Source organism: Anarhichas minor, unplaced genomic scaffold (assembly GCF_050575085.1).
Source record: "Anarhichas minor isolate MPS153535 unplaced genomic scaffold, ASM5057508v1 ptg000017l, whole genome shotgun sequence".
Classification (NCBI taxonomy): Eukaryota; Metazoa; Chordata; class Actinopteri; order Perciformes; family Anarhichadidae; genus Anarhichas; species Anarhichas minor.
The window spans coordinates 13,529,552-13,551,350 of record NW_027466463.1 but is presented as its reverse complement, the minus strand read 5'-3'; the positions used below and the strand labels follow the sequence as shown (position 1 = coordinate 13,551,350).

The following is a 21,799-nucleotide window of genomic DNA, read 5'->3' as shown; positions in this document are numbered from 1 at the left end:
AGGCCTCCTCAACTGATTGAAGTTTTATAGAAGTTAAAAAGATGATTGTTTGCTCTCACTAATGAACACAATTTTATAATTTTTGTATTATAAATATTTTTTAAATATATGTAAATATATGTATTTCTTGATTAGTTAGCACTATAGTATATTACACTTACTATATATCACTTTGTATTTAACTTACTCTGTACTTTACTACGATCACTTCTGGGGGAAAGAAACCAAATTTCTATAATCTATGATTTGTCCATCCAGCTTTAGTAAAAACAATCTGAAGTCAGAAGTGACTGAGTTGACTCTGTTTACCTACACTGAACCTTGGTCCATTTGCAACAGACAGGCTGGACTGACAGATGTAACATGAAAGGCAAAAGGAGACATTTTTATAAACAAATTTCAAGCCACTATTGTTGTCAGTACATTTTTATTTGAATAAAAAGTGCATTTTTAGCTAGCAATACAACCAAATGAGGCTGAATAATGGTGTAAATATATTTACATCTTGGCTACCAGCATATATGAACCAAGCTACAATCTGGATTGTACAAAATTTAGTTGAGGGGTGTCTTTCTGTCGTCAAGATCAATTGTTAGACTGGCCAAAATGCTACTACATCAATGTCCTCCCTTTAGCAAGTGGAGAAAAACAACTACGATCATCCAGGGGTGTTTGAGTAGACGGCTTGTGCATCTCTCTGATTGGCCTTTTATAGTCTTGGCAAGGAGGCTGATGAGGATGAGTGAGAACACTGATTTGTCTGTCTGGCCTGTGAACACAGCGGTTCCTGGTGCGGACAGCAGACCACACCAAAATAAATCTGTGGATTTGAGAGGTCAAAGGGCATCCAGGTTTCCCTCTAGGAGGTGGATTTCTTCTCCCACTCCTGTTTATACAAAAAAAGGATGAAATTGAGGTATTCTGACAGTATAAAGTAGATACAATAATAACTATACCTGCTGAAATACACATTTGTGTGCTGCGTGGAACTGAAATATCTTGTTCCACTGATGCACGTGTGCTTTTTTTTAGACTCACCTTAGCCTTCTGCAGGACTTTGCCTTTGGTGGCCATGATGGAGACAGGTCTGCTCTTTAGCGCAGAGGCAGAGTTGACTGGGTCTGCACTGATGCTGCTGTTGTAGGGTTGGGAGGATGATGATGATGATGTTGATGAAGATATCTGGGGAGCAGGCAGGGTTGCTGCTTTAGGCTGAAGGTAAAATGGTAGAGGAGTCGTCAGAGAGTGACTAGAGAGAGTGAAAAGCTTGTGATCAACTTCCTGAGTTTCCCCCCCGATGACCTGCACACTAACCGTTTGTGTGTCCTGGAGGCTGCTGTCCAGTGTGGTTCCCAGTGTGAAAGGCCCCGACTCCACCTTCTTCAGACTTTCCTTCACCTCCACCAGTCGTAGCTCCACCTCTACCCTGCGGTGCTCCGCGTCCCGACACGCCTCCTCCCTCTGCTTCAAACAGGCTTCTAATGAGGCCTGCTGCTTGGGGTCTGAGGAGGATAGCAGACAGCTGTCAGCCACACAGATCACTGTGAACCTTCGGCAGTGTCACAGGAAGAACAGACGTACCTTGGCAGGCACTGAGCTCCTCTTTGGTCTCCCTCCTCTCCTTCTTCAGGTTCGACAGGCTGCTCCTCACCTCCTCCCTCTCTCTCTCCAGACGGTCGCGCTCGTCGATGTAGCGGTGCACGTCCGCCTCTGTGCGGTTCTTGCCCAGTTTCACTTCGACTGCACCGGGACACCCTGGGAATTAAAGATTGAAAATACATCCTATATTTATCATGGCATTTGCTAAAAATTGCAAAGGGAAATAAAAAGATGCATTCATTATGAAAAGAAAAGAAATCCGGTTTCACTGTAATATAAGTCTGCATTCCACTGTGAAGCTGTGCATTGGACTGTAGGGGATGCAGTGTTTCACTAGAGGGAGCTGTGGTTATGTAAGATTACAGAGGAAGGGAAGTAGTTAATCTCAGTGTTAAGGGAAACAATAAAAGCAACATTTACTCACTGAAAAATATTGTCAGACCATTTTCCCCCTCATGTTAAACTTTACTTTCTAAATATCTGAAATAAGTGTGTATGTGAAGGTGGTGATAGTGATACAGATGAAGCATTTCTGTCCTCACCCATGGTATGTGCCTTGGGCCGCAGGGGGTGAGGACTGTGAGGGAGCCCAGCAGAACCCGAGGGGCCTTTATTGATTTGGCCCCCGGAGGAGCTGAAGGCCTGTGGGATTCCCACACTCGTCCTCTTGGGGGTCTCCTGGCTTTGGGATAAGGTCTTGACTGGTTGGGTTTGGGGCTGTGGTGGAGTGGGAGTAGGGGGGTTCTCTTGTTCTGGTTTGCTGGTAACATTTGACACAGGTGTTGCCTCAGTACGGTTAGTTGAAATGACCTGGAAATTGAGGCATCAAATATAGAATTAAAGCACAAAATATAAGATATAAGTGCCATGCAAGTAGAATGTAGCAAATAAGTCCTTATTACCAACCTCTTTCATTTGAGATGAGGGGTCCTTCTCCTCCTCTACCGGGACTGGGGAATGTCTAGAAGTTTCTTTGGCAGGGGCTTTACTCCCACCGGACGTATGGAGGAAGGAGCGTACAGGGATTAGGTCCAGGTAAACCCTGTTGTCAGTGTCCTGTTCTGTTCCCACTGAGTCCTTGGTGTCTTGTGCGCATGTGTCGTTATGTTCCTGAGGATTGTTGTCCTCACTGTCTGGCAGGCCGCTCTCTTCAGCATCCTGTGTTGCAAAAGAGGAGGAAGTGAGTGATGAGATGGGAAGTGGCCAGATTTGGGTGAGTCCATGTAAAAAGGTTTTTAACACAGGTTTTTATTCCAAAAAAACAAATACCACCCCAGATGATTTCACTGATTGTTCTTCTCTGTTTGAATCAATCGACATGGATGCTGAAATAAGGACCTGCACATTTTTTGACCCTTGTGCACATGATTTGACATGCCTGACCTAATATTAACTTTCAAAGATTAACTCTAAAATGATGCTTATTTGTGGCTATTAGAGCTGAAACAGTTGATTGACCTATTAGTCGATCTACAGAAAACTAATTTGCAATTATCAATCAGTCGGTGTAAAGGTAATTTATATATTACATTTTTATATATATTATTTTTTAAGTTCCCTGCCTCTTATATCCTGTTTGTTTGACTTCCTGTCTGTGTGGTTTTCCCTCCTTTTTTCTGTGTATCACCTGTGTTGTATGTGTTCCAGATAACATACCTCTGGATCAGCTATAGACGCCACATCGTCATACAGTTCATCAGAGTTGTGAGCGACGGAGGGTAGGGTGTCTATGTAGGTGTTTGGCTCTGAATACCTCCTCTGCATCAAGCTAGAGAAACAAATCCACAGATAGGTCCCAATTGAATACTGTGCCAAAGTATGCATACACCTTAAAATGGACAGATGTGAGCATCTTACTATAAGGAAGTGTTGGCAGCATTGACGATGCTGGAGATCCTCTCAGCGTTGACGTAGTCGTATGTGAGCTCCTCGGGGTCCGTCTTGCTCCCCGTCTGTGACAGCAAGAGGCCCAGCCAATGGCCCATGTCTGCTGACGTCTTCGCCTGCGAGAGGAGAGGAGAGAGTAGGCCAAAGTGCATTCAGTACAAACTGTGCACTTGCAACATCATGAGTTTGAAACCAGCTCATGGTTTATGATGCATACCATCTGTCACTATGTATTGATGCAATTACTTCCAAAATTACTATTTTGGGGGATTCAAACAGCTCATCTACTGGAACTGTATGAAGTAACACGTGTTGGTTTGGCGCATATTTCTGTAATTAAAACAGGTGATAACCTTGTTTTTTGTTTGTTTTGGTAAATACTGCACCGAAGAACCATAAATGTGTCGGGGCCCTTAAGACTAAACATTGAATTCCATGACTTATGACCAACTATACACTTTAGCAGGGTGGTACTGGAAACCTAATGGAAAAGGGCGTAACATTAGTCCCCACAATCCCAGTACATCCACACCCTTCACACACACACACACACACATATGCACACAAACATGCAGACCACCCTTGCGTGCTCACATATATTACACCGGCTAAGATGGATGTCAGCAGAACGTGATGTCCAAATGACGACATGTTAGTGTTTCCTATAAGAAGCTGTACTCCATTTCTCATTTTGAGAGATGCTGACGTTTCTTTTCTCTCCAGACACGTTCGACTCGTGGTTATTTCTCAGATCAACAGCGTCCCGTCCTCGCCTGCAGAGTAACGCTGTAGTAAGCTCTCATCAGAGACAAACAGTTGACGCATTGCAAGCTCCGCCACGTCGTGTGGATGGATGAAAGCAGAGTGGGTTATTTTGGCATTATGCTTTTATATTTGCTTTTGCTAACATTAGATATTTACACAGCTAAAAGCCGTGTTTACTAGAACGAAAAGTAGTTAGCTAGGGCGTTTGCCATTTTTGAAAGATTTGTAAAAAATGACTCCAATGTTCATTTTGGTGACTAAGCGAAATAATATAAATAATCCGTGTTCACGTTCACTTTCCCCATTGGAGTGAACAGACTCAGGAGTCAGGACCTGCCGCTTGTCTACTAAAACGACGGGGCAGTGGTGAAACCCACGAGACAGATATACAGGAAACTGTCTCTCAGTGGGTGACTCCTCTCTGAACCGTCTCTGGTTTAACGGCGTCAACTAATTTATTCAGATCCAAATCCAAAACATTATAAAAGCATCAAAAAGCACTGTGGTTGTCTACCTCCAGGGTTGCCAGCTGTGTCCCCTCCATGTTGATCCTAAAGGAGTACAGGTGCTCGGGGCTGGGGTCGGGCAGAACACTGCAGCCCCCCAGGGTCACGGCTGGCTGGCTCATTTTGTTCTTGCCCTTGTCCTGGTAAAACCATAGCTGTCCGTTCTTTATAAGGCACCAGCAGGTCCGCCATTGGCTGTTCACCAACACGTTGAGGTAGCCTGACAGAGGAAAGAGAAAACATTGCTTACGTCAGAGCCAACAGAGCGTTGTGATGCTGCCTTGATGACTGAAATGATCAATTGATTAAATCAGAAGGCTACGTATGGGAAAAATATTGATATGTTTGGTCTGGTATAAAATAACTACACTTAGAGACCTTCACCAGACCCCCCCCCCCCCCCCCCCACCCCCAAAGGACAGGAACTGTACCTGAGTGATAATCAGTACATGCTTTGCGATTTTATAATCTAGCACGACATGTACAGTAGATCTCTGCTCACCTGAGGTGTCCACACATTTCTCTGGACTCTCCAACGACGAGGGTTTTTTCTTGCCGATGTTCATGAGGTTGCTAAACTTCAACCCGGCACCATATTTTTTCTTCACTGTTGGGGAGAAAAGATTCTCTAAACCTTTTTGTTTCGCTATCAGATACTCACAGCTGCACCATGTGCCTAAACCCACATTTTGGACTGAATGCATAGAAACAGAAAAATAAAAAGCCTCACCATCTTTGATTTCGGGAGTCTCCGCATGGCTGTCAGTGCTGCTGCTGCTCTCGGAGGCCACTGAGTATCTCTCACTCAGTTCTCCCTGAAAGTTCAGAGCAACATTGTTGTCATTTAGTAGGCATATTCATCAGAAATACAATTTATGACAAAAATAAAAACTGTAACTGAGCCCTATGGCGTTGGGTAGAGCCAATCAAAAGCTCAGGTACTCTAAAGCACATACTGCATGTTCAAAGTAAGCTTACCTTTGTACAAATGAGCCTCGGGGAGTCGGAGGCGGAGTGTTGCGGGTCACAGTTTTCAGCCGGCTTGGGACTGATCTCCTGAATCACCTAATAAACAAGAAGTCGATTGGTGTCAAAATATTCAAATTCGTTCATATTTTATTTCATCACTGCAGAATTAACTTTAAAATGAGACGAATATATGATCGTAAAACACGTTTTCAGGGCCTTACCCTCAACCACTGCTCCGTCTGCTCCTTGCTCTGCAGGCCCAGCACGATGGCCTCCCCTCCCACTGGGATGACCTTCAGTTTGTGCTCTTTCTTCCTCAGCTGCTTCTCCTTGTAGACCACACTGCAGCCCAGCAGACTCACATCCAGCAGAGGCGTCTGCTCCTTGGAGCTCTTGTAGCACTGAGAGGGGCAGAGAGAACACCGAGCATTATGATTGTTCAAGGGCTGACTGCAGCCACCAGAGGATAAGTTTATCCAAATGTTTATTGATTATTGAAGCTAGCTTTAACGCACAGCTATGAGAGTTGTATTCATCTTCTGATCTAACTCTTGGAAAGGACACAAATTAGGGTATTTCCCAGAATATTTTAATATTCATTAAGGGTGGATTATTCTCATCATTCTCAGCCCAAAGGAGGACACAACCATAATAGACTGTCCCACTAATGCATTTGTCTACAGGTTGATTTATTGGATTAATATTTTCCATTCTAAAAATAAGTGCCAAAACAGGGACAGCATGTGACAGCTAAGTCTCAGAGAGTTTATAATCTATTCTGAGGGTTTGCTAACCTGAATCTTTTTTTCCATGTTCAGTTACATTGAACCGCTGTAATAAACAAACCTCTGTGCCCATGACCTTAATTGTTGTACGCTAAACCTCAATGGGGCTTTAATTCAGATTTCCCCGCAATCTTTTACCCACCAGCAGGCGATGGTCTTTGATGACACACAGCTGTTTGGCCCACTGGCCCAGCCACTTCTTCCTCCACAGGAAGGCACAGATACGCGTGTCCTTCATGAGCTCAATGGAGGCCTCCGCTGAAGGCCACTGGTGCTGCGCTGATGGTGACTTTTCTCTGATCACTTCCTCCTCATCATAGGACTCGTACGAACTGCTAACGGCATCCCCATCATCTAAGGAACAGAAATCAGAGACGTGATAAGAAACTAAAACAAAGAGGCAAAGTCACAAGTGTGTGTGTGTGTGTGTGTGTGGCAGGGGGGCATGAGTAGCAACAACACACATTACACTGTTAAGTGAACTTGAGGGACCAAATGATGAGTCAATGCCTGTCTTCTTGAACTTGATGACCTTCTTCAACGGAAGAGGATTTCCTTGCAACAGCCAGGCTGGAAATGAGCTGTTTTGATTGTATTGATGAAAGACGATGACAGGAAAAAGAAATGATGAAAAGGAAAACAGCAAAATGAGTAAATTGATAAGATGGGATTGATTAATGACTATTGTCACAAGTCTTGGCTTTGAAGTTGTTTCTCCACATGCAAGACGCTGGTCATGGTGGACAATGAGGACTGAGGGCATGCTTATTGGCCCCGTGCACATGCCATACATAAACACACGCATCCAGTGATAGAGTGGTAGCTACCCCTGTTGATAACAGCGTAGACCACACTGTCAGAGCTCTGCACTCGCATCCAGGGCCCTGAGAGGAGGCCAAAACAGTCCAGATCTACACAACATCAGAGGAAACAGAGAAGAAGAAGAAGAAGAAGAAGAAGAAGAAGAAGAAGAAGAAGAAGAAGGAAGCAAGATTGGGAAAAATATCCAACGCAAAACTGCCTTTAAAAATACTTGTAGAGAAAATAAATGTTATTATTATTATTATTATACCTTTGTGAGTATGTCATAACATATAAAAATGTGTCCAGCACCTCTTAAATAATCACATATATATATATATATACACACAATTATGGCTACATTTCCCTCAAAACAAACAAAAACGCACCTCAAACAAAGTTAAAGCTGAATTAGACTGATGGCATTATACACCATAATCATGTAGTGAAAATCTGATATCGTGATTTATGACAGACAATAATTAAAAGTATTGTTTATTGTTCACGTCATCGATGGTAAAATGAGGTTGTCTGAAGAACAACAACATGCTCCCTCCGGCCAATCTGCGACTCCACGACTTTGCTGTAATGATATTCAACCAACGCAGCAATTCTGAAGAAATACCTTGAGCCTTTTAGCTTTCAGCATTGCACAGAAAGTTGCCACGTTTCTCACTGTGTGAGGAGCAGAACAATTAACGTATTCACCACAGCCCAACACACTACATCACCGTCACAGCAGACCAAACCTTCTCATAGAGTGTGGTCATGATGTCTCAGTGCATTATAACTTGTGTTTGCATCTTGACGTACAACTTGAAGTGCATGAAACCGAAGAAAATAGTAATAATAGTATGCACGTAAGCAAGTGTCACTATGGTGTCGGGCTATTTCCATTATTCCAGCTCAGAGGTTCAGGTTTTCTAAAGAACAAGAAACAAGCAGATGACTGGCCTGATGAGCTTATACAGCACACAACTCATGTGTGATTTGGGTTAGAAAATACAGCTTCAATATACATGAGCAACATCTCATTTCTCAAGAAGGGATTACAAACTTTGTAGATACTCAAGTAATGAATCAGCTTTCCTGTGAAACAGTTATGGGGAAGAAGGAATGTAAGAAACAACTCAGTCAAGACACTTGCAGATCACAGTTGATATTATTTATTGTGTGCAAAAAAAACACAGAAACACAATGTTGATCCAGAGTTCTTACCATTGAAAGTTTCCTCATAGGGCTGAGCCTCCTCGTAGTAACTCTCTGAAGTGTCTATACAGGCTGGAGCCGCGACTGCAGGTAAAGGGAACGGCTCCCGACCCATCATACCCTGACGCATGAGAGAAGGATGACAAGAGTGGTGAGGGAATATAACACGTAACGTTTGTTTTCAGTGATATGCCTTACAACTATAGAGCCTCCATCTAAGTACATTCAATGAATGAGGAAGATGTCCAGGTTAACATCTATACACATTCACGCAAATAGACACGCACATTATCAACATGTGTTCTTTCCCCAGGCTGAACATGTGGCTAATCCAGCCGTCACTTCAGGAGTAAGTAGGGAATTCCTCATGTAACCAATCCTCGTCTGACCCTGTGCACTAGAGAGTTACATGCTTGCCTTCAGGGAAGAGTGTGTGTGTGTGTGTGTGTGTGTGTGTGTGTGTGTGTGTGTGTGTGTGTGTGTGTGTGAGCATGGAAAAGAGAGGGATAGCATGTATTTGAATGTGTGTGTATGGGCCCTGTGGCTGTCCTGAAATCAATCAGCAGTCTGGCTTCACTTCTGTCTTTCTTGTCATCTCCTGTGTGGTAAAGACGGTCTGTCTGCCCCTTCCCACATGCTGGAAAGCACCAGACTCTCTGCTGTTTGGCAGCTTGAGTGAGTCTCAATTCATTTAAAATATCTCCATTACTGAAGTCAGTTAGTCAGCTACACGATCCAAAAATGTATTTCGGAGACATCTGTCATCAGTTTCTAATTTAGCCGTTATTAAGTTGTCAATCTTGGAGAATTTCCTTGAATACAACCTTTAAAATGTAAAACTGCACGTTTGAATTAAAAATGCAAAAGACATGTTGGCATTTCTCAGCATCGGCTCAGCAGTGAGGAAAACATGAAACAATCTTGACAATTAAATGACAGGGTGCCTTTCAGGTTTGTGTTTCATCATCTTTTAAATGGCAACACATTGCTGATCTTCATCTTGTAGGGTGTCATGCATCCACATGTCTGGCAATTGCTGCCAATTCTGTTCCAGTAAAAACAATGTTTCAGAGATACAGTCAGTTATTTGGAAGACAAACACAGATGTTTGTTTTTCTTTGTGAAATTGTGCCCAATGGCTATTCTGCAGCCAATTAAAAAAACGATGTATTTCTATTCTTCTAAACCCACTTTCCCCCAATTAAGTTCCTGGTTTGCAGTTTGTTTAGCGGTCACACTAGAATCACATCATCAGGTGTTTATATTAAAGACATTGAACGCTCACTTTGTGACTCAAATTGACACAGTATGTTGAAACAGAAACTTCCCTCCAGTTGGAATTTCTTCTTTTATTTCCTCAACTTGTGACAACAGCTCTCCAGCTATCTTATCTATGGTGCCAAGCATGAAGATGGGAGATATGCGAGTTTTGTCTTGGTACATACTAGAACTAAGACCAGCAGCTGCCAGTGAAAAGATGAAATCTGTGCATTCTTTCCAGTCTAAAGACAACATTATGACACACAGAGATCGATAATGGAGACGGAAGCCCAGGATTCTTCTGAGGCCAAAGAAGAACTTGTTACGGTACAGGTATCCCCCCCTCTTACAGATTATTATGTGAAATGATTTCATCTATTCTGTTAAAAACCTGAAGGAAAAGTCACCATGAGTCGCCATGCTGCAGAAGTCTGATGTTGCTGAATATACTTTAAAAACGTTTTTCTCAAGTGAACTCTGTGAAACCCTACGAGTTGAATGACAACAAGCGATTTCTTAACGATGTCTAATGTTTGCTCCCGCCACTGATCTGAACACGCTGTCTGTGTTCCTTCATATTCACTGTGTTTCCCCAAAGGCTGACACAGAAATATGAAATATAACCCTGAAGCAGAGGAGCTTGCATTCATCGTGCAAAGCGTGCCTGAGGGAGGCTGGCTCTGTGGATCAGATCAAAGTTTTAGATCAGTGTTTAATTAAGGGTCGATATCAGTTGGTCAAAGCTGCTTCCCTTCAATGTTTGATAGAGCAAAAGCTATTCCCTTCCTACAAAACTTTGGGAGTTTGATGATGTTTAGTGTGTAGCTATGCTTGCAAATTAAAGAGAGAATAGGCAGTAATATCTTGTGTTTGGTAGTTACCAACCTGGGGCAGTAAAGTGGTAATAGAGTTGCTGCTTCAGCTTAGATTTACAGACCAACAAAATACTGAAAAAACAAATCTGTTGATCTAAAAACATCATCATTTCTGAGGTGTGCTGTAATAGACAGTAAACTGGGAATTCCCTGCTTGTGAGCTCCTTTCCCACCATATCTAACACATTTCCAGTAATTCGTAGCAGATGCAGTAAGCTGTCATAATAACTGGCCTCGTGTCACGGTGCTCATTCAATCACAGTGATGGCGATTTGCTTGCGCGATTAGCCTGCATGCGTGGAGGAAAGGATCCCAAAGAAATGAGTGGGAGGGAGATGTTATCACTGCGGTTTAATGAGAGTAACATCAGCTATTCGTTATGAAGACCTTTCAAAATGCAAGTATCAGCAAATACTAATGTCTGAATGTAATATGAGTTACAGTTTTCTCTCTTGAAAAGGATGCAATGTCAAGCAAACGTTAAAAAAAACGCATTTCCCTGGGTTAGAGCATACTTAACATTATCGGCGTAACTAATAACACTAAAAAAGGCTGCATTACGTTTAGGTGTGCCAGTACCAAAGCCTTAGTTTGGTGCATACTGGCTCACTGGTGCACCAACAGTTAAGTGGAGCAGAGCCATTGTTATTAATATCAGTTACACCTTTAATAAGCCAGAATGTCTGCCATGAGAAACGTCGATACTTTATACTGCTGTATTTATATCCAGGCCTCTCAGCTAATGGGATGCATAGATAGAGCCTTTTAGCACCACAAAACAAAGAAGCCTACACAACGGAGCCCCATAAATACTGTAAATACGTGAAAGGGACATTAGGGCTTAATTGGCTTTTTCAGACAGAGGGCTAAGATGGACGATGCCACGAATCACAGTGGAGAGTGGACTTAAGCCAGTTTCACAATGATAGAAGTAAACAAGTCTTCGGGTCAAGGGATCCAATAAAATATAACACAATACTTGTTTTTGGTCATAGAGCACTTTTTTGATGATACAGTAATTCATTGAAATTATAAACTAACTAAACGAATATAAGGAATAGGATATGTTGTGTCAATTTGTGTGTTTTGATATGACCAAAAACTAGGCTTATTTGAATGACCATTAAAGAGATCTTTGACCTCAAAAGTAAGAAAAACGGCCACAAACGCTCAAGAGCAGACAGGAACTTAAAAAGAAAAAGTGATTCCTCTGAGAAAAGGACTGTAAAGTATTAGTGAACACACACAACAGCACTGACAGTGTAAACTGCTCCGCGGTGAAAAAAACAGCAGTTCAGGCATCTGTTATTAATTAAAACAAAGAGCCAGGCATTCCAGAGCAGCAGCAGCCCCCCCGACCACCAACCCACCCTTATCTCTATCTTCTTTCTTTTTCACTCATCTCCAAAAAAAACAAATCTGCCTCTTGTTTGGTCCAAGGCTAAAGAGTACGGTGAGCCATTCCTCAGACCAGCTGGATTGATATCAAACATGCCAGGTCTGTGTTTCTTAGTGTATTTTTTTATTTATTTTTGTCCCGGAAGACTCTGCAATCACTCCAACTCTCTAATAGTCCCTTTAATCCCTTCCTTTCACTTCTCACAATCACATAGACACACACACACACACACCCTAACCACAGAAACATCGTGTAGAAGGAATGGATTGAGGAGTCAGAGCATAAATAACAAAGTAAGGAGAGGGGGCGGCGGAGGAGGAGGAATCGGGGTGTGGTGGTGGGGCTTTGAGTAAAGAGTGGGAAAAAGAGCCCAAAAAACGAACAGTCAGAGGAACATGGAAAATCCCTGGTTCCCATGCCAAGAATCCGGCAGAGCGAAAACACACACACACACACACACACACACACACACACACACACACACACACACACACACACACACACACACACACACACACACACACACACACACACACACACACACACACACACACACACACACACACACACACACACACACACACACACACACACACACACACACACACACACACACACACACACACACACACACACACACACACACACACACAGAGTGTATCCGAGAGCCTGCTGGGAGCTGAGAGCAGAGGAGAAGGTAGTGATAAAAATAATCAGCTTTGGAAAGTAAGATTCAGGAGAACTCTTGGGGCCTCTGCTGTCTCTCCACCACTTGTATCATAGTATATGTTTAGTTTGAAGTACTTCTGTACGATGAAAAGTATTCTAATAATATTTAATTACACATGCTGTATTGATTTTCCCATTATTTTGTCTTCTTGGGAACACTTTAACCTCCTCTACACCGGATTTTGTCTGGATGTTTATGAACAAAAAAATGTCTGACCATAAATAAAGAAAATACACATGTATAAAACTGAAACAGTCATGTGACTTAAAGGGATTTAAAGGGGCAGTGCTGGCAGATAACGTAAACATGAATAATTTAGCAAACACTCATGTTAGCCATTTATATTGCGGTTAAGATAATCCCCAGTTGCCTGCAGCCACATTACCGCTTAGTGTGCATGCCAACAGTTTTCCTTTCCCTGCGTGACGCTTGCGAGTGGCACAGCTGCTATCTATAGTACAACTCTATTTTCAGACCATGCAGACAGGACGCAATGGAAGTCTCACAAACCTTTATTTACCCTCCAGTTCTGGGGAAAAAATGGCTGCAGTACTAGACTCGAGTCGCATGCTGCATTGTCACTTGAGAGCCTATTTTAGGAAGAGAACAGACCCGCGTTTAAGAGATCATGGAAGTGCCTGAAGGCCTGGGACTCAACCAGGATTTACATGCAGAGAATGCGACCCTTGATCCGGAGGACGGAGAGCACCAGGCGGGCTGGGTGAGAGTGAGGGTGGAGGAGAGCTGGTTCACTGTGCAGCGGGCTTTGCTGGCAAGGTACAGCAACTACTTCTGTGCCCTCTTTCACTCTGGGATGACAGAAAGTCACCAGGACGAGCTCTACCTGAAGGGAGGAGTGCGAGCAAGGGGTTTCCTCGTCGCCCTCGCTGTCTGCAGGGGGGAGGCCCCCTCTATCAGCGACCCGGATGAGCTCGTAGAAGCGGTGGAGTGTGCCGCGTTCCTGCAGGTTGCGTGTTTGGTGCAGCATCTTTGTGACATCATTGACTCGGACAACTGCCTCTTGCTGTACCATGCAGCCTCCATCTTTGGGGTGCATGCACTCTTTCACAATGCTGCTCTTTTCCTCTGCGATGCTTTTGATGATTTGAAGGAAGCAGCTGAGAGTACGATTCCCGAAGACCTTCTTCAATATTCTCAGTCATTGTCTCCTGCTACTTATGTTGCTATAGGCACACACTCTCCTTCAATTGAACTGCTACAGGACTCCTTTCGGGTCATTTGCTACCTTGATGAAAAAGAGGGAGACTGGAAGCATCTGACAAACCTCCCAACTCTCTGTAGCACCTCCATGGCTGGAGTGGCAGTGCTTGACAACCGATTGTACATTGTAGGGGGAGTTTATGGTTACGGTAAGGACACAGTGGACAGTAGCTTTTGCTACGACCCTGACTCAGGAGTTTGGAACACTCTTCCAGGTCCTCAGCAACTAAGATATGACTTCACCCTGCTGGGGCACGAGGGCCGGCTCTACGCCATTGGGGGCGAATTCCAAAAACGGACGATTTCCACAGCAGAGAGTTACAACATTGAGAAAGGAGAGTGGACATTTATACAAAATGCACCGAGACCTGTAGCATCTGCAGCTTGTGCTGTTGCAAGACGGCGGATATTTGTTTGCTTCTGGAAACCACCAGACACCACAGATATCTACGAATACATACCAGTGAAGGACGAGTGGAAACTTGCGACCACCATGATCAAATCTCAAAGCTATGGCCACTGTATGGTAGCCCACAGAGATAATCTTTATGTGATGCGCAACGGGCCTTCTGACGACTTCCTGCGCTGTCTAATGGACTGCTACAACATCACGACAGGCCAGTGGACAGCCATGCCCGGACAATACATCAACAGCAAGGGGGCGCTCTTCTCCGCAGTGATAAAGGGGGACTCCGTGTTCACAGTGAAACACATGCTAACTCTTGAATACACCATCACCGGGGATGGATGGAAGCCCCGCAGGCAGATGAAAGGGTTTCCAAAGAGTGGTTCGCTGTGGACGTGTTTACTCAGGCTTCCCAAGGCGGGACCAGTTCTACCACAGCTGGATGCAGAAGGGGAGGAAGAAGAAATGTCTTTACCAGACAAATCGGAGGGATTTGTGGAAGCTCTCATGCAAATGTGATATTACTGCTAAAAAAAGCATTGTTTTGTTTTTTTGAGGAAGGGGAATGGAATTATATACAACATGCAACAAGCCCTGTAGAGTCCGCAGCGTGTGCTGTTGCAAGAAGGCGGATGTTTGTTTGCTTCTGGAAACCACAGATATCTACATAGCAGTGAAAGACGAGTGGAAACAATGTTTTGTTTTTAGGGTTTCTAAGCTAGAATACGAGTCTGAGAATAGAAAACTAATAATAATACTGATACTAAACTATTCTGATTGCATAGCGACTCTTCGTTTCCATGCATTTACTGTCACACGCGCTCACACACACATGCACACGTGCTGACACTACGCATTTGTTCTGATTAGCAACAGCTGCCATTGTAGTTTATATTAGGGGAGGCCACTGTGCATGTGTGTGTGCAAGGTTCAAAGGCTCTGACGGGATGTTCTAAACCTCTCATTCTCTACGTTTTTCCTGAAGTCACACTGGGCCAATTCAGGAGCCACCGGCCTCCCAGTCGACATAAAACACCACAGCCCTCGCACACACTCTTGGATACCGTCTTCCTCAGGTTTTCTGGCCCATGACTGATTAAATGCCTGTTTCTGTGGGAGAATAGATTTCACATAGTCGCGAGCTTGTGACTCTGAGGGTTGTGGGAAATGTTTTTGGCTTGTATGACCACAGACTGCATTTGTTTTAGTATATTAAAAACCAAATAAAATTCTCTGGCAGCATGTGATATCAATTCCCTTTGTATTCAATACTTACGATGCTCAGTGATAATAATGTTCTTACCGTGACAAAAGACCAAAATACTGTCAATTACATTTAAAGTCGAAAATGTGTCTTTGGGCTCCTTTTGCATACCGTTGAAAATCACATTTTCCACTGAACTTTCCCACGTACTTTGTTGAGTTCAGTAGTCCGATTGGTGTCAATGATGCTATTACCATTCCCACCACAGTGGCAGAGGATCAAAAAATCTAATCATTTCACATGTTAATTCACTCTGATGCAAACAAACTGGTAGTCACTTACTGCTCTGGCGGGTGGCAGGTTGGGAAGGCTCTTCTGTGGAACAGGTACATATTTTGCTGCTTTTCCATTGAAAAGGGCATCTGATCTGTCATCTGGGTCAACAAAGTACACAGAGGGACCTCAGTAAATAACTACATATTAGCTAAACAACAGAATTCTGTCCATTTTTGATTCAACACTATTTCCAGATGTCCAGATTGCCTCCTGTACATATCAGCGCTTCCTGCTAAGCCTAACCCTCGTGGTGAGAACCCCTTCATTGTCAAATTACAGTAACCGCACAACCCAAATCAATGGGGAGCATTCGTATGGTCGCAACAACCCTACTGTGCAAAACACACACCGCAATACTAGATTAAGAAGAGTGTTTGCGTAAGACATTTAAGAATTATGGTTCTCATTGGATTTGCCATTCCATTAACAATGACCAGCGTTTAAATGTACTTGTGGTTCGCAACCTTTCTCACAATGTCAGGGGAAATGGCAAACTCATTATGTTAATAATCACTGAGCTTTAGTGGTGCTGGTTAGCATATTTTGTTGCCTTTGGAGAATGTCAGGCGAGTAGTTTTCCCTTGCTGTCAGTCTGTCTGCTAAGCTAAGCTAAAGTTCAGCTAGCTGAGACTGTAGCTCGGACCCCTGCAGGTTGGGATGATGAGCATATAAATGTCTATACTATTGTCTAGGGCCAATGGGTCTTCGACACAGTCACTTTAAACTCTTTTTTAACATCGTCTTCTACAGAACATTCTCAAGCGGTTTCGACCCGATGAGTTTGTGGCTTCGTTGCTCAGCATCTTTAGCTTGCACTTCAACTGAAAAAGACAGTTCCGGTTTACCACAGGATCAATGATTAAAAAGCCCCCACATAGCTATCTCGGCCCCCACTTTCCTTCAGTCTCTGTGAAAGAAAACTTGCGGCTTTGCTAGCGTCGCTGCTGAAAATATGTGTGTTAAGTCTAGTGCTCACTGAAACCACATTCTTCAACACTGTCCAAACAAAACAGGTCAGTCTCAGATGGCGAAGAGCTACGCAGAAACAGACAGGAAATGGTGAGGGGAGGGGAGCTGAGGGGGGCTGCTGCTTGTGGCAGCTTGTTCTCATATCTGCTATTCACTTGAATCAGGTCAACTTAAGGAGTATAAGATGCAATGACATAACAAATATGCACTGGTGTTTCAGCGACTTGGACAACCTCAAAACATAAAATCCTTTTCTTAACAGATTATATTTCAGCAACTTCTCACAGGTGTGAGATATTTTGAAACTCACACCTTTGCCACCTGTTTCCAGTCACTTTAAAACTCACACCTTTGCAGCCTTTGTCCTTACCGGCAACACTGACTTTGTTCATGTAGATATACTCTTCATCAGCACCTGCACAGAGACAACAGAGGGTGGTTAATGGTTGACATCACAACGCTTCTGCAGTTTTACATTGTGGGTAGCTTCCACAAACACTTACATTGTGTTATACTGAAGAAACTAGAAGAAGCCATTTGAATACAGCTCGACCAAACACCGTGTACCACAGTGATGCATGCATGCTTTGCATTCGTAGTAAACAATTACAGTATTCAGGCAAATGTTCTGCATTTGATTATGATAATAAAAGGAAAAAGGTGGATGTGTAAAAGATGAATGGAACTATCCAAAGTAACCCATGCACAGTTATTCTATACTGTAAATGTAATGAAACTAATGTTATTAAGATACTTTTCATTGAATTAAGATTTTAAAAAATCTGACACTTAATTTCTTTGTTGAAAGTTGTTCTACACTTCAGTAGAATGAAGACCTCTTCATATGCTGTACAGAAGTTATTTAACTGTATGTAATCATATGAAGAGCATGCGCATTTCTTGTCGCTCTGATGAGAAAAACCTGACTCCACCTTAGTGCCAAACAATCTTTCATCATGTTTGTCAAACGTCCAGGATAAAAAGGGGGAACTTGACCCAAACAAGTGGGCTATTGTGTGGACAGATGGGCCCATTATTGACACCCACTCTCACCGTGGCTGGCATTCATCGAACATTAGTCAGAAAAGTCCCTGCCTGCACAGATAGAGCACTGTGTCACTTCTATCTTTGAAGATAAACATACGATGGAGCTCCTGAACTTGGTCCATGTGCTAAGACATTATAACCAAAAGTATGGTTGGGGTTTAGTTTAAAATCATACTTCCACTCAGTTTCTGCATGGAATTCATCTTCACAAACAAAGATTGGGACAGCAGTTTATTTTCAGTTTTTGGTTATACAAGCATAAAAAGTCAGAAAGCCAGAAAGAGTAGTATTTGATTAAAGTGAAAATAAGAAAATATTCGAACTGAATATGGTTTCCTGTGAGGACAACAAAAAAACAGTGATTAGGAAGCGCTTCACATGGTGAGCAGTTAAACGCCGGACAATTAATTAGGGCTGTCACTTGAGACTGACCTGACTTCTCCAAGCACTAAAACGTAAATATTTACGAGTCAGTGTGAGCAACGGTATCATTTAGGCAATAAGCGGAGATGATGAAACCTCATGTCATACACCAATGCTGAAGTCAGCTCATTTAGAAAAACACTGTGTTTTGTTTGACGTCGGTCTTAGCATGGTGGAGTAATTACAAGCTGGCGAAAACGTCGCCATGACATTGCCACATAAACAGTTTGAATGAATGTCTTTTCTCAGACAATAAACCCTGTGGTTTCGGGGTAGAAGGCTCCAGCTGGCCACTGTAACCTGTTATGGGAATTTGTTCCGGAGCTGCAGCAAAGTTTTGAGGAAGGCTGTTTCATTGAATTAAATATTTCAGCTGACTAAGAATATACCCTGAGAGAAAATCAAACAAAACTCTAACCTTGGGTGATCCTCTAGAGAAGCTTTCTCCTTTGAAATCGATATCGCTAGGTGAAACCAAACAACAGCAGATTGAAACTATGTTTTGCCTGCACAGTGAAAACAGATTTTCGGGGAACAGAGTTGAAATGCTATTTATAAGCTGCTGCTCAAAGGAAGTGTGCGTCCCCAGAGGATAAATGCAGCTTCGGAAAAATGATACAGCTTGGAGCCAGGAGAGGAAGTACGGAGAGACGAGTCCAGGACCTGAACATGGAAAAGCATGACTGCTGGTGTGTGTGTGTGTGTGTGTGTTGGTGAGCGGTTGCGTGTGTCAGTGTGTGAGAGGCAGAGAAAGACAGGGAGGGAGTAGCAAAGCTCATGCTAACTTTTTCAATCCAAAAGTGACATCGAATGTAACATAATTGGGTCAAAAGTTCCCAGCATACTGTTAGAAAGATTAGCTTAAAACAAGGATTTTTACAGTCTAATGTTTTCATAGCTTAAGTATCACACAAAAGCTAAGACTTCTGAATGAGCAGAGTCATTCATTATTCCCAATTAATCACACACCTTGGGGCTGAGGCTCGGCTGAGGCTCAGTGTAGCACTGGCTCACAATTGTGAATTGTACCATAAATCACACCAGCACAACAGCAGTCACCATATCTTCATGTTGAGTGTCAGACCCAGTGAGCAAGAACAACAAACTTGTCTTTAGCTGTTTGACAGGATACGTTAACGGGCCATGCATCATTTCCTGATGAAGCAATAGGCACTTTGATTATATCTGGCTTGTAAAGACAAAACTGAAATATCCACAACATAAAAAACGTCAATCTGATTATTTTGCAAGGGAAGTAGAAATGCAGGCAAAAAATATTGAATTCAGCCACCACAGTGTGGTTATCAGCCACCAAAATGGGATAAAAGACCCCAAATGTATTTGTTAATGAAAGCATGCAAGAGCATAATTATTACATGGTGGTTACTGAGAGTTTAAAATAATACCAGAGTGGGTTGCTTGATAGACGACAATCTAACCTCATTGCATTGTGGGAAAAGCAGGGCTTGACCACATGTTACATAAGGTACTTTGCATAAAGGCAGACTAACTGCTTGTCAAAAGCTTTTGAACGATCCATGTTTAAAGAGTTGTGGTTAGACCTCAACCAATGTAACTGTCATGTCATCACAAATACCACGCCATGAAAAAATATAAATCAGGAACACTGAGGAAATGTTTCAGACTACTTAACTATTTTTTTCCAGCAATGGCTCTCATGGAAATATCCTTCAACTTGATACCCCTATGTACCAAGTCTAACATGCTATGGTTGACTTTTTCAATGTACCCGCCTTAATTAATAAAATAGTGCCATCTCATATTTCTTGGAGCTGGAAGTCCACAGTAACTCTTAGACATACATGATCTACAGGTATGCACTCCTCATAGTTTACTGACTGATCTGTTGAGCTCTGGTTGATTCAGACGCTTTCCTCAATGAAATGTTTACAAAACTAAGCCAGTGAGCCTATTAGTCAAAATCCTGTTTGATGCAAATAAGTGCTCTACTGTAAGTACTGTATATCTACTACAGTATTTCCTTCATACCATTGGATACTCTGTAGGACTGGAGGAGATCAGAGAGCAAGCCCTTCTGGATGGTGGCGTTCCCACTCAGGGTCTCCTTGTCCAGGATGAGCAGGAATCGGTGGAGCTCCATCAGGAGCTGGTCCAGCACTGGAAGCACAGACAGACAAGACGGTCTCAGAGGTACATCAAAAATAAAATCACTCGCTAAAGAGTGTTACACGTTTCTTGGCGGGATAATATTTAGGAGTATTAAAACAATGGCTTTGGACCAGAACTGTGGCAGTTCCCATCAGCAAGAAAGAGAGGAGCTGAGAGCAATATAAATCCTGGGACATTTCCAGGCAGAATACTATACTTTAATTCATGGAGAACAGGGAGTTAAACTCAATGACTTGTCTCTTAACACTGAATTCAGCTGCAAGTGTGTTAGTTATTCCATTCTCACAGCTGGGCCTTTGCGCCAACATTTAACATGGGAGAGACTCTTCAGAGGTTTTGAGCTGGCAACGGGTCGATAACCATTCAGACTTTATGTCATTCAGTCATTACTCTCATCCAGTTGCTATTGTCAGCTACAAGTCTGTTTGAGGTTGTTTTGGTAGTTGCATGGGTTTAGTGAAAGGTCAAGTCCAGAGGAGGGAGGAGTGTGGGCCTGGAGTCGGCAGGGCCTCTGTGTCTGGGTGCAGCCCACACACATCCTTCAGGGGTCATCGCTGAGCTCACAGCCCTCTCCACCGTGTGGGGAGCTCTTTGTGCTTCCCTTCACTGTCTCTTGGCCTCATGAATAGACCCCATGCTACAGTGGGTCTCAGTGTGAGCACTTCACCAAAATAAGAGACAGAAAGGGGATAAAGAAGGGAGACTTTATTAAAGGATAAGGTGGGGCTAATATCAAAGGGGATGTCATACTGTTCTTAGATACTGGAATGTCCAAAGTTTCCTTCGATCAGCAGTGTATGATAGTAGGCTACTGTATACTGAGTAATTTGGCTAAATATTTATAAATCCCTTAATTCGTCTAATTCACTTTTTGAACTAAACTTAAAAACAAGTCAAAAACTCAAGCATAAAACCTGAACTCTGACACAGTAGCATCCAGGATGCTAAATTATGAATCCTGCTATGGCGAAGGCATGACTTGCCTTACTCCATCTCTGATTGGCTAGTAGGCTACCTGCTACTATCCAATTAGAGGTAAAATGCTTCTTGGCCTTGGAGATAACGTCGGGTGAGGTTAGCCAACTACCGCCGGAAGCTAGTTAGCTGGACATGCTAATGTTTGTTGCTCAAGTCGGAGCAGACAAACATTTTTGTTTAACCCTGTCTGTGAGTACACATAGCATAGCACATAGCACTGATAACTCTATACAGCTATTTTGGACATTACATTAACACATACATACTAATAAAACAACT

At 43.0% G+C, this 21,799-nt stretch overlaps 2 protein-coding genes across 2 annotated transcripts; one reads left to right on the top strand and one right to left on the bottom strand.

Moving 5' to 3' along the window:
- Nucleotides 1–410: 410 nt before the first annotated feature.
- afap1l2 (actin filament associated protein 1-like 2) lies at nt 411–20,526 on the bottom strand. The gene is made up of 18 exons (XM_076092879.1): nt 20,402–20,526; nt 17,271–17,336; nt 15,959–16,050; nt 8,531–8,642; nt 6,654–6,865; nt 5,948–6,127; nt 5,736–5,822; nt 5,488–5,572; nt 5,260–5,364; nt 4,766–4,977; nt 3,457–3,602; nt 3,280–3,367; nt 2,506–2,757; nt 2,142–2,409; nt 1,582–1,755; nt 1,309–1,502; nt 1,039–1,182; nt 411–886 (listed from the first exon to the last, which is right to left on the bottom strand). The coding sequence occupies exons 1-18, from the start codon at nt 20,511–20,513 to the stop codon at nt 860–862; spliced, it is 2,556 nt and encodes an 851-aa protein (XP_075948994.1). The 5' UTR covers nt 20,514–20,526; the 3' UTR covers nt 411–859.
- On the top strand, nt 13,414–14,931 carry LOC142951376 (kelch repeat and BTB domain-containing protein 13). Its single transcript, XM_076092881.1, has one exon. The coding sequence runs from the start codon at nt 13,414–13,416 to the stop codon at nt 14,929–14,931; it is 1,518 nt and encodes a 505-aa protein (XP_075948996.1).
- Nucleotides 20,527–21,799: the final 1,273 nt, after the last annotated feature.

Excerpts from the sequence above, each read along its gene's own strand:
- LOC142951376 (XM_076092881.1), top strand. The coding sequence starts at position 13,414 with ATGGAAGTGCCTGAAGGCCTGGGACTCAACCAGGATTTACATGCAGAG.
- afap1l2 (XM_076092879.1), bottom strand. The coding sequence starts at position 20,513 with ATGGAGCTCCACCGATTCCTGCTCATCCTGGACAAGGAGACCCTGAGT. Across the intron at positions 2,758-3,279 it reads CTGATGAACTGTATGACGAT|GATGCTGAAGAGAGCGGCCT; the intron begins GTGGCGTCTATA and ends TTTGCAACACAG. Across the intron at positions 1,756-2,141 it reads GCCCAAGGCACATACCATGG|GGTGTCCCGGTGCAGTCGAA; the intron begins GTGAGGACAGAA and ends TTTAATTCCCAG.